The sequence below is a fragment of the Myotis nattereri genome (assembly GCF_964212035.1).
Source record: "Myotis nattereri genome assembly, chromosome: 7".
In the NCBI taxonomy this organism is placed as follows: domain Eukaryota; kingdom Metazoa; phylum Chordata; class Mammalia; order Chiroptera; family Vespertilionidae; genus Myotis; species Myotis nattereri.
In genome coordinates, this window is record NC_138082.1 from 1,875,575 (window position 1) to 1,888,688 (window position 13,114).

At 51.5% G+C, this 13,114-nt stretch overlaps 1 protein-coding gene across 1 annotated transcript in view; it reads left to right on the forward strand.

Annotated features, from left to right (window-relative positions):
- GULP1 (GULP PTB domain containing engulfment adaptor 1) overlaps positions 1 to 13,114 on the forward strand; it is an 89,087-nt gene that overhangs the window by 58,373 nt on the left and 17,600 nt on the right. The window contains exons 4-6 of the mRNA XM_081095552.1: positions 3,274 to 3,345; positions 10,473 to 10,571; positions 11,731 to 11,868. Of these exons, the coding sequence (XP_080951678.1) occupies positions 3,274 to 3,345; positions 10,473 to 10,571; positions 11,731 to 11,868 (309 nt within the window). The remainder of the gene's footprint in view (positions 1 to 3,273; positions 3,346 to 10,472; positions 10,572 to 11,730; positions 11,869 to 13,114) is intronic.

The following is a 13,114-nucleotide window of genomic DNA, read 5'->3' on the forward strand; positions in this document are numbered from 1 at the left end:
ATGACTTCCCCCTCCCCCCAGGACCCCTCCACCTCTTCATAGCGTCTTAAGCGAAGTCTGCCCGTATTCCGCGAGTCAGAGGGGTCGGGCGGCTCTCGGTGTGTTCGGTGCTGACAGACGGCAGCCCCGGTCCTCCCTGGGCGCCGAGCGGCTGGGTGTCTGCACGAACACGGAACAAGCTTTCACAGCGTCGGCAGTGTCCTCTGACCTGTCGGAGTCTTTGTAGAAGATTCAAAGAAGGCGTTTCATCATTTGTAACATCTATTTGAAATACATGCCCTGTTGTCACATAGTTCAGCGCGTAGATGAAGAACATGCTGTCTTCTTGCTTGTCATAGTCTAACACATTCTAAATAAATGCCCCCTTCGTACTTTATATCTTCTTTCCTGTCCACATTGTCAGGAATGGAACCGTGACCTCCTGGTTCATAGGTCGATGCTCAGCCCCTGAGCCAGCTGGGCCCACTTGTCAGTTTGAAGTTGTTTGCATTGAGGGCAGCTGACGTCACAGAGAAGTGCGTTAGGGTGAGCGCTGCCGGTGTCCCTGTGGCTGTGCCCACCTCCCAGGGCTCCTCCGTGTCCCGCGGCTTAGGGGCCTCATGACAGCGGGCGTGACGGGGACTGTGCGGGCCCCGAGGCAGCAGGACGGCCATGGAGGAGGCCCCGGCCCCTGACCCCACGCGGGCCTGTCTGCACAGCGTCCCCTGGCTCCGGAGTTTCTGCCCAGCATGGGTGCCCTCCTGCAGGTGTCCCCGGGGCCCGCACAGTCCGTTAGGGACACGCCAGTCCTTCCGCCGTGAAGAGCCCCTTGCCGGTGAGGGCCTCCGGCCTCGCTGGTGCTGTGAGCTCCAGCCGCCCACCCCGCGGAGAAGCTCGGGGAGAAGGTCAGACGCCGAGGGCAGGAGGCACCCGGCCTGGCTCGCAGCTACCTGGCCCCTCGGTGCCAACCTTCCTTCACTTGAACCCTTTCTCCTTCCTGGATGGTCCGAACGGCACCTGCCTCCCTTCCTCGCCCCCTCCCCTCCCTCCTTCCCGATCTCCTTGCCTTCCTCCCTCCCTTCCTTCCTTTTTTCTTTCTCTCCCTCTCTCTTTTTTCTTTCTTAAATATATTTTTATTGATCTCAGAGAGGAAAGGAGAAGGAGGGAGAGATCGAAACATCAATGATGAGAGAGAACCATGGGTAGGCGGCCTCCTGCACACCCCCCACTTGGGATGGAGCCCGCACCCTGGGCCCGTGCCCTGACCGGGAATCCAACCCTGACGTCCTGGTTCACGGGTCGATGCTCGGCACTGAGCCCCGCGGCCGGGCTAAAACAGGACTTTCCCACCTGACGCACACCCTGGGGAGCTGGGAAACACAGGGATGCCTGGTGCGGACCCACCAATGGCGCCAGGCGCCTGGGCCCTGGGCTGAGGTCACAGCCCCGAGTGCTTCTGTCCTACAGCGGCCAGGTCAGGTCAGTACCGGGTCTGAAGCAGAAGTCACGGGCGGGGGCGCTCGGTGGGGAACAGGCCTCCCACATCTGAGCCGCGGGTCCTCCGTTCCTTCCTGACGGCGAGTTCCCCACGCGTTCTGGTCCCTGCAGGCCAGCCCCGGAGGCGAGGATGGATGCTGACGTAGGGAGGATGAATGCGAGGACGAATGCTGACGTAGCTGGGCCCCGAGTTAGTGGCGCGCCTGCTGCTCCTGTCTCGCTGGCTGTCCCTGTGTCCGAGCTGCCCCTTGGGCGGGAGTGCAGAGACCCTGCGAGCTTGATGAGCACCCCCCAGCCCTGCCCCACAGGGGCTGGGTCATGCATGGCCCGTTGTAACCTGCTCCCCGTGTTCCCCGGCGGGCGAGGCAGGGAGCCCGTTGAAAACCCGGAGTCTGCTTTCCGTAGCCCTCACTTATTTCACGAAGGACGGGAGGAGTCAGTGCGATTTTCAAAGACACTGTGACGTTACTGCTGTGTTCCCTTCCGCTCCCTGGGCTGAGTCACAGAAAGGGCGTGCTTAGCCACGAAAAGAACAAAAAGCCGTATGATGTCACTCATGTGGGGAATAGAAGTCAAAAAGCAACGAATAAACTAACAAAGCAAACAAAACACGCTCGAAGGTACAGGCAACAGAGAGAGGCTACGGAGGGAGAGAGGTGGAGGGAGGCGAGTGGGCAGGGGCCAGGCGTGTGGAGACAGGAGGCTGGGCGTCTGTGGGCCCAGAACAGAGCACACGGATGTCGGCGGTAACCTTGTACACCTGACATTGTGCAGTGCTAGCAGCTCACGTTACCCCAATACAATTAAACTTAAAAATGGGGGGGAGTTGTACTTAATCATTTTATGTGAAGCGTGCGCACGCACACTCACACGCGTGTGTACACATACACACTTATTGATATGAGAAGTGACGAATTCATGACTCATGTTGGGGCATAATTGGTAGTCTATAACAAAAAACGTCTTTGGGGAATTACATACACTTAATTAATTTAATAATTATTTGCTATTTATATAGAAATATTTTATAGAAGAAAATACTCATATTTCAATTTGACTTGGTCTTCAACATATTATGATATCAGACTTTTGTTTTGGAGGTATTAATTCTCTCCAGGATAGAAGATTTTATGAAACTTTTTTTTGGATAGATCAAGTTGTTCTGTGTGTTGTTGTTATTGTTTTAAATTTATCTTTATTGTTGAAAGTATTACAGATGTTTTAACTAAAAACCCTTCAGGTATATTTGAAAATAGAGTAAAATTGCAGATCATCTATGTTTTATTTTTTAAAATACATTTTTATTGACTTTGGAGAGAAAGGGAAAAGAAGAGAGAGGTAGAAACATCAATGATGAGAGAGAATCAATGATTGGCTGCCTCCTACACGTCCCACACTGGAGATCAAGCCTGCAGCCCGGGCCTGTGCCCTGACCGGGAATTGAACCGGGACCTCCTAATTGATAGGCCAATGCTCAACCACTGAGCAACACTGGCCAGGCTGTATTTTTTTTTTTTTAATGTAGTTTGGCTTGTAGCTTTGGTGGATGGTAGGTATTGGGTATTTTAAAAGTTTGTATTTTAAAAGGTAGATGAGTTTTATTAATTAAATAGTAAGAATTTATGTGATCAAATCATATATTGACATTTTCATAGAATTTAAAAGAATGTGCATGACTTTTCCGTGTAGTGGGATTTGGGTTTGCATGAAACCGCATCCATCTATTGTGCCAGGTTTAGTCCTAGTGGTGTGACGCCAGGCGATGGTACAGCCTGTCTCACCGATGGCCTCTCTCAGTTTCTCGGCAGCACGGAGGTGGAGCAGCCCAAAGGCACCGAGGTCGTGCGGGACGCCGTGAGGAAGCTGAAGGTAGGCGAGCCCCGCGCCCCTCTCCCCCCGACACCCCCTCCCCTCCCAACGGCTGGTGTGTTGATCCGGTTTAAGTCATCATCAGACTGATGGCAATACCTCGGTGGTAGAAATGGCTTCCCCTGTTAAAAATGGACACTTGAATAGATATCACCAGATTAAGGAGAAATGCTTCGTAATAAGTGCGAACGCATAATTAATGGTTTTTAGTGTGGCACACTTCATCGTTCTCTAAGTGCAGGTGCTCATACTTAACAACGGAAAGGAAGGCAAAATTCCACAAGTCTGGCTTCAGTAGCTTGCCTTACCTCGCCTGGGCCACATGCTCTAACCCAGCTGCTACGGATGTAACAACTGTTTAATAGTTAGACTGTCAGCCCGGCCCGCATGGCTCCGTGGTTGAGCATCAACCCATGAATCCGGTTTGTGGGCCCGATCCCCAGTGGGGGGCGTGCAGGGGCAGCCGATCCATGATTCTCTCTCATCACTGATGTTTCTCTCTCCCTCCCTCTCCCTTCCTCTCTGATGAAAACTTGCCGGAAGCCGGTCCATCCTTGCTGCTTGACACAGTCGCTGCAGGAAAGAAACATCTGCACAGCATATGTTTCAAGGGACCTGGCGTATATAGCATACTGTTCTTAATATGTTTGCTCCCCTTAGCGCTGTGTTTTTTAACCAAGGTCACCTCTCTGAGAAAGGTTGTTTCCCCAGGTAGGAATTTTTCCCTGAAGTCAGGGAGGGGATGCCTCTCCTAGAAAGGTTGTTTCCCCAGGTAGGAATTTTTCCCTGAAGTCAGGGAGGGGATGAAACTCCTTAACTAAGTGCCAGGCGGGTAGTTAATCACTACAAACAATCATGCTTAAGCTACATAATCTTTACTCCCTGGAATGGAGATAAGAAACGCCCTAACCTTTGTAATAGAAATTGACAGGATTAAAATCAACTGGGATAAATACGGATGTAACAAGACAATAAACAGCAGAACCTCTCTGGAGATCGAGACCAGAACTTGGCTGGAGATCCTGGCTAGGCTGCTGATCAACTGAACGCTGTCTCCGTGTCATTCCTTCTTCGCCGACTCCGTCTACGCCTTTGGGAACCCCTGGACCTGCTGGGGTTGGACCCCGGCAAAAACTCAGTTCTACTCTCTTAGCAACTTTCAGATACGCAGTCCTAGAGGCCCGATGCACGCAATTTGTGCAAGGGGCTCAGCCCTCGCAGCTGCGGCAGCTGCCCTTGGCCCTCGCAGCCCCGGCTTCGTCCGGAAGGTCGTTCGGCTGTCCGGTCTAATGAGCATATTACACTTTCATCAGTATAGATTATGAACTTACACCCGGGACTTACCTGATTGTGTACCTGCAGTTCACACCTCTGTGCTCCCTTTACCCAGTGCCCACGCCCGCCCCTGCCTCGCAGCCCGCCGTCTGTGGGCTCTTTTTGTTTTGGATTCTGCCTATGAGACCGTGCGATACTCGTCGTTTGCTGCCTGGCTTGGCTCACTTCGCATAATGCCCTCAAGGTCCACCCATGTCTCACATGGCAAGATGCCCCCTTTTTATAAAAGGCTGAGTAATATTCACACATGTGTCACATCTTCTTTATCTACTCACTCATCAGTGGACACTTCATTGCTTCCCTCAGACTTCTCATCTCTATCTTACTAAGAAAATCTAACATCCCACTAAACCACAGGCCCTCAGATAACATCTTTTGTTCAATATCATTTTTTGTTTTATTTTTTTAATAAATATATTTTTATTGATTTCGGAGAGGAAGGGAGAGGGAGAGAGATAGAAACATCAATGATGAGAGAGAGTCATTGATCGGCTGCCACCTGCATGCCCCCTACTAGGGATGGATCCCACAACCCAGGCCTGTGCCCTGCCCGGGAATGGAACCCTGACCTCCTGGTTTATAGATCAACGCTCAGCCCCCGAGCCCCGCCGGCCGGGCTCAATGTCATTTTGTTGTAACACTGATGAGATGCCATGGGACTGAGCTGGAGTTGCTGTCAGTCAGCCTCTGGTGAAATCGGTCTCGTTATAAATCGTTGTGCCTGTTCGAGAACCTATTGACGACATTAGATACAGACTCAGTTTCCTCACGTGTACAGGTCACTGCTCCTCCCCACTGCTCTCAGGGCTTTGCTTTGTGAGCGGCAGCTGTTCTCTATTTCACTCCGTTTCGGAGAGTGAGGCTTCTGGTCGCCCAGGCGAAGCCACGGACGGGCCCAGCTTTGCTCTGCCTGGGGGCTGCGTCAGGCGGAGCCTGAGCGTTCAGTCTGCGGACAGATGGAGGTGGGGCGCCTTTTGTTCTGAGTGAAGAACCGAAATGGATAACACTTTTCTGTACTCATTTTATCTGCAGATATTCGTCCTCATGGTTTTTGTTTGTTTGTTTTTTTTAAATATATTTTATTGATTTTTTACAGAGAGGAAGGGAGAGAGATAGAGAGTTAGAAACATCGGTGAGAGAGAAACATCGATCAGCTGCCTCCTGCACATCTCCTACTGGGGATGTGCCCGCAACCCAGGTACATGCCCTTGACCGGAATCGAACCTGGGACCTTTCAGTCCGCAGGCCGACGCTCTATCCACTGAGCCAAACCGGTTCTGGCAGTCCTCATGTTTTAAGTAAATAGGCTGTGTGGTCCCAAGGTGATGTCACTCCCCTTTGGGGGGAAAGCGAGGCAGCCATTTCTTCCCGCCGCGCAGTAGGGAGGATGCAGACTTGCCCTTCCTGGGCCAGCGCTTCTCAGCGCTGATGGAGACGTTACTAATAAAAGGTCTCAGTTCATGGGCAGCAGGCAGAATACGGTTCTGTTTCCGTGTTCAGAATGCTTCACGCGCTGAGCAGGAGCCCAGCTCCCCTGACCATCAGAGTGTTTTATAAAAGAATAATGGCATTAACCGCAGTGTTTCTTCGTATCTAGGGGGGCCTCTATTCCGTCACCCCAAACCCCAGACCGAAAGGACTCACTCACATCATGGCCAGATAAAATGCAAAGAGATACTTGAAATGAAATGCTTTGGAGACAAAGCTAGTTTTTATGTACAGCATGGGGCAAAAGTAGGCCTACAGTTGTTATTATGGAAAATAATACGATAGTTAATAAATAATAACGCATGAAAAACTCGCTGTTTTGTGTACTCACAGCGGTAAGCCCACTTGGGCCACATGCGTGTTTTTGTGGGACTTTCTACGCGGTTCCGACGTAGTTTTACGTTTGAAAGGTTCTCTGTTAAGGACGGGAAGTGGTTGACAGGAAGATACACGTTACCTGGCGCCGTTTACAAACGCACAGCCAGGTGGTAGTGGCTCAGCCTTCCCAGGACCTTCCGGAACAAACGTGTTTGTGCGAAGCCATCTTCACTTGGGTGATTGCAAATAATACTTAGATTTGGGAAGTATATTGAGGGTTATGACTCAGGAGCCCATGAAAATGAATGGAGCAGTGTTTTTCACGTGTTTTTAAATTCTTTTGTGTGTGTTTGTTAGCGGCCACAAATCAAAGTATATTGTTTATAGTTTTTAAAAAGAATGTTTAATTCTGCTGTTATACTGAAATGGCCAGAGGGTGGCACTGTGGCTCCACTTAAACATAAATGTGCTCGCATTGTGGCCACATCCCTCATTTAATTTCCTGCTTATTTTTCTTAGTCATCCGCGTTCTGACTGCTTTGTTACCCACTCCAGTGAAGCATTTTATTCCACTTGCTTTGGCTAAGGTAGCATTTTATAGTTACTAAAGTTTTTAGAAGTTTGCCATATTAATATGTTGGCCTTTGACTTAAAAAGAATGAGAATTTTAGGATCAATGCAATACGATGGAAAACTTAAAACTTTTTCAGTAATTTATTTTTCATGCTGCTCTGTTTAATTATGCCTGATACCTTTCAGGAGGATTTTAAAACTGATCTATTTTATTGTATGCCACTTCTCTGCCATTTTGTGGAGAATTTATCGTTTATAAGTTTTTCTAAAATGTAAAAATTTTTGTCAACGAGTATGTATTTGTTGAAACATCATATTTTATATTTCTTGAGTATGTTTTAGCCTGAGATGCAAGAAAATACCAAATTCTATAAAGTCTGACAATTTAATTTGAATAGCATCTATTTATTTTTATAAACACAATTAGTGTCAGTTTTCGAGGACTCAGTCCGTGGGAGAAGCCAGGACCGTGGGCTCAGGAATAACTCCCAACTTCTGTGAAATCTAATCCAGCAGCCTTTTCATTCGACTTCGGTCTCTCTCTGTAACGAGATGCTGTTTAGTTTGTTTTTCAATATTTCTTATTGATTTGAGAGAGAGAGGGAGGGAGAGGGAGAGAGCGATGGAAACATCAATGATGAGAGAGAATCCCTGGTGGGCTGCCTCCTGCACGGCCCCTGCTGGGATGGAGCCTGCAACCCGGGCCCGTGCCCTTGACCCGTCATCGAACTCGTGGCCTCCTGGTTCCTGGGTGGACACGCAACCACTGGGCCACGCAAAAAGAAACAAAAAGAAACAAACAAAAAGAAGTTTGTTTTTTAAACGCAGAAAATCTGTGTGCAGAAGAAGAGCGTTTAGTGATGGGGGGCCGCAGAGCTAGGTTCAGGCCTGACCGCTGCCCACCCTTCAGGACCCCGGTCCCGGCGCGGGTGACCTGTGAGTCCCTGAACACAGTCCCTCCCTCTCACGCGGAGCGGAGGCCAGGCCTCCGGAAGCCTCAGACCAGACACTTGCTGTTGGTTTTCCGTTGTCTCCCTGTGTTTCCCCCCCGGCCTCCGTCTGTTTTCCTGCCTGCCACCCCCACTTCCTTTCTGCATTCCTTCTTCCCTTCTTACTTTTTTCTGGCAGAAAAGCAATAGCTCAGCAGACGGGTTGCTGTTGGTGGGTGCTCTGTGCCGGCCCTTGGGAACAGGAGGGGTCCCGGGAGTGTGGGTGCAGCTGTGGGAAGGTGGGCGGCCGCTGCTCGTCCCTGTGGGAGGAGGGAGCGGCCGGGAGGCCGAGGAGTCTGGCAGCCCAGACGGCTGGTCCCCGGTCCCCGGTCCCACATGGCGGGTGATGGTGAAAGCCGCCCCGGCACATCCCAGGGCGCTCATTCCTCCAACGCGGGAAGGGGACTAGGGCGGGGGAGGGGGGGGGGACACCCACACACCCGTCCTCTCTCTTTGGGCGAGAGCCGGGGTGATTTTCATGATTCTCACTAAAGCAGAACAAATCTCTTCAAGAAAAAAAAAACAAAAAACAAAACCCTCTGGCCCGAATTAGTGGAATTCATGTGCAGAATCCCACCCGAGAAGAATAAAGCCAACACCCCACACAGGCCGCAGCGGGGAGGCCCTGGCCTCTCTGCTCCGGGGGACTGCACCCCGGGGGACTGGGGACTGCACCCCGGGGGATTGGGGACTGCACCCCTGGGGGCTGGGGACTGCACCCCGGGGGATTGGGGACTGCACCCCTGGGGGCTGGGGACTGCACCCCTGGGGGCTGGGGAATGTACCCCGGGGGACTGGGGACTGCACCCCTGCAGTCACGTCTGCCCCGAGTTAGAGGCTGGTGCCCACAGTGCGCTCACGCACGCACACACACACACACACACACGCACGCACGCGCACACACGCACACACGCACACACACACACACACACACACACACACACACACACACACGAGCCGAACCCTGTCCTGCTCGGAGCTGTGAGCCGGCCGGGATGAGCCACATGCTGAGAAGGCGCTAAAGGGGCGGAGAAGTCCGCTTCTCTCCCTTAGTTCTTTCTCTGCGTTTCCATGTCTTACAAAGAAGGGGGGGGGGGGCGGGCACGCAGGCAGAGGAGCAGCGTGGACCCTGGAGGGCGCCCCGTCAGCTGGGACCCAGTGAGGCGATGAGGACTGTCCTTAGTAGCCGTGTCCGAGTGCTGCGCGGGGCGCGCCCACAGGAAGCAGCGTGTGTCAGTGGTGTGTGCTCTAAAGCAAATCCTTAGAACTAACGTTGTTTAGTGTCCGGTGTGACGGCCCTGCAGGCCTGTTTCCGGCACTGAGTCCGTGTGAGCAGAGCGGAGATCCCACACGGGGCGCGTGGCTGTTCTCGTCTCCGGGTGATTCTGTGACAGAACCACGGCATTTACGTGCACCTGCGCTTCAGCGAGAGGCGCCTTCAGGGAGAGGTGCCTTCAGGGAGAGGCGCCTTCAGGGAGAGGCGCCTTCAGGGAGAGGTGCCTTCAGGGAGAGGTGCCTTCAGGGAGAGGTGCCTTCAGGGAGAGGTGCCTTCAGGGAGAGGTGCCGTCGCCCCCGTGCGAAGCCTCTGGGAAGGTCCGTGTCTGCAGGACGCTCACCGGACCTCCACTCCGAGGGCTGTGCGCTGGTTGGGGTGGTTACTCCGTTCTTAGCTTGACTTCGAGTGTGGGAATCGGTTTCATTTTATTCGTTGATTTCATTGGGGAGGACGTGCACCAAAGAAGCATCTGGAAAGGGAAGGCTGGCCCAGCAGCCCCAGGGGGCACGTTCTCCACCCGCACTACCAACAAAAGGTCGCCCGGGCCAGTCTGGCTCCGTGGAGAGAGTATCGGCCTCCGAGTGAAGGGTCTCGGGTTCGATTCCAGTCAAGGGCATATGCCTGGGTTGCAGGCTTGATCTCCAGGAGCAACCGGTCAATGTGTCTCTCTCACATGGATGTTTCTCTCTCTCTGTTTCTCTCCCTCCCTTCCACTCTTTCTAAAAAATTCAATGGAAAAATATCCTTGGAGTAACAAGCAAACAAAAAAATAAACGTGTTAATTAAAAAAAAAAAAAGGTCCATAGGGAAAAAATTGATCTCTGCTTATCTTCCCACCAAGTTTTCATTTTCTCAACCGGCGTGAATACAAGTTTATAGATGCCACGATCGAAGCAGATTAACGGTGGTTTCTAAAAGTTCCTGGGAATCAATCTGATTTTCAGGATGTAATGATAGGTACTGGGATTTCTAAATATTTTGAGGTTATGGGGGATTTATAAAATACTTTATAATGGGCAAGAATTTAATGAAAAGTTCAACACAATACAAACTTCATATATATATGTATGTATATATATATATATATTTGTGTGTGTTCATTCTTCATAGAAACAATTATAATTTTGTGAATAATTTTTCATTTGTAGTTTGCAAGACATATCAAGAAATCTGAAGGCCAGAAAATTCCGAAAGTTGAGTTGCAAATATCAATTTATGGAGTAAAAATTCTAGAACCCAAAACCAAGGTAAGGCTCATTTTTGAATGTCAGACCCTCTCGAATCTTTCCTTGTGGTTAGATTCCCGTTTTAATAGATACGTGATGTTTGCTACCGGTTGGAACTGAGGCTCCCAGTTGACGGCCGCTTAGCCTGGGGTCCTGCGGGGGGCGCTGGGCCTGCGCTCCGGGGCCTGTGCTGCCGGTGTGAGCGGCTCGGGCCCCGCTGGGCACATGAGCCCTGGGAGTCTGGTCTCAGGGCCCCTCCGGGGCTGGGAGGGACGCGTGAGGGGTGGGTCGCTGAGTGGGAAGGAAGCGGAGGCTGGTGCTGTTTCTGGAAAGGCCCTGGGCTGCCTGCTGCCTGTGGACATGGTCAGCGTGTCCTGGCACCAGGGCTGCCGCCATGAGCCCTCGGACCTGCCGTCTGACAGCGGAGCTGGTTCCGCGCTGCCTGGCGGCTGCCGTGGCCGCCTCCGCGGGTCTCCCCGGGGCAGCAGGTGGCGGGCCCTTGCTGTCTCTCCCCACGGCACCTGGGCCCACACGGCATCTGCCCACACGGCAGGAAGTCCAGCACCAGCTGGTGTTCAGGGAATGGACCAGCCCCTCATGTGTGTTTGTGCGTGTTCGCAGGAAGTCCAGCACCAGCTGGTGTTCAGGGAATGGACCAGCCCCTCACGTGTGTTTGTGCGTGTTCGTGTGTGTTTGTGCGTGTTCGCGGGAGGTCCAGCACCAGCTGGTGTTCAGGGAATGGACCAGCCCCTCATGTGTGTTTGTGTGTTCACATGTGTGTTTGTGCGTGTTCACAGGAGGTCCAGCACCAGCTGGTGTTCAGGGAATGGACTAGCCCCTCATGTGTGTTTGTGTGTTCACGTGTGTGTTTGTGCATGTTCGCGGGAGGTCCAGCACCAGCTGGTGTTCAGGGAACGGACCAGCCCCTCGTGTGTGTGTGCATGTTCACGTGTGTGTTTGTGCATGTTCGCAGGAAGTCCAGCACCAGCTGGTGTTCAGGGAATGGACTAGCCCCTCATGTGTGTTTGTGTGTTCACATGTGTGTTTGTGTTCACACGTGCATTCACATGTGTCTCTGTGTTCACATGTGTGTGTTCACATGTGCATTCACGTGTGTTCACATGTGTCTGTGTTTTGTGTGTTTGTGTGTGTTCACGTGTGTGTTTGTGCGTGTTCGCAGGAAGTTCAGCACAACTGCCAGCTGCACCGAATATCGTTCTGCGCCGACGATAAGACGGACAAGAGGATCTTCACTTTCATCTGCAAAGATTCCGAGTCCAATAAGCACCTGTGCTACGTCTTTGACAGCGAGAAGTGTGTACGTATGCAGGTGTCGTGGGGGGGCTGTCGTGTTACGGTCCAGGAATGTCTTGCTTCCGGCGTTAGTCAGGTCTTGGGACGTGAGCGAGGCCTGTAATTACTTAAACTCACTAATGGGCCCGTCCTGCCCCGGCCGGCCTGCAGGATCCCGTCCGTAACTGAATTCTCGTGTCAGGCACGCAGGCTCGCAGGCAAACTGCGTCTCCCAGGGCGCCAGCCCTGCTTATGCTGTGCACTCATTTATCTTAGAATCGTTTCACCTATTTGTGATTTTAATCTCAGGTATGATTTTGCAGAGTGATGGTCAGCAGAGTTCGTCTTTTCTGGAGTGTTAATGGATCTGACGCAAAGAAAGATGTTAAACTCCAGGAAATAACGTCTGTGCGACTTCTTTAAAAATAGCCAACACTTTGAAGATATGGTTCTTCATTTTCATTCCTCAGAAAGCTTACCATAGTGACAGGTAGTGGAATCGGGGAAGGTGTGAGCGCATGTGTGCGCCTGTACATGGGGGCGAGTGTTCACTTGTGAGTGTCATCTAAAGTTCTCAGCGGGTGAGGGCAGTCAGGGAATTCTAAAGTTAAGTTTTGCAACGATTCTTTAATCTTCTGGAATCTTAAGGAAAACCCTGGGTCTTGATTATAAGCATAAGCTAATGCTAATCATAACCTATATTCTCTAGTCCGAGGTCCTGTTGGAAAGCATAAGATGTGAATTCCAAGACACGTTGCAGCCATCAGTGGCTTTTTCTTTCTCAAGTATGTTTTTATTGATTTTAGATAAAGAGAAAGGGAGTGGGAGAGGGAGATAGAAACATCAATGATGAGAGAGAATCATCAACTTCGATCAGCTGCCTCCTGCACCCCCCTCCCGCCCCCTGCTGGGGACCAGGCCTGCAGCCAGGGCCTGTGCCCTGACCGGGAATCGGAACGGTGACCTCGTGGTGCCTGGGGGACGCTCATCCACTGATGTCTTCAACGAAGGAAGAACGTCTCACCTCGGCAACATTCTTGGCTGAGACAGGAAAAGAGCTTAATTCATGCATTTGCTCATTGCTCCGGCTGCCATAGCTGTCGGAGGACTAGTGTGATTGCCACCCTCACGCAGTTATTTCTGTTTTCCGTATGTGAGCTTCTTGAAAACGAACGCTTTTTTTATTTGTCCACCTAAGTCCTACAACAGGTGGACAATAGACACTCAGCGAATTTCTCTTTAAAGAAAAAGGCCATCTTTCAGTAGAACAT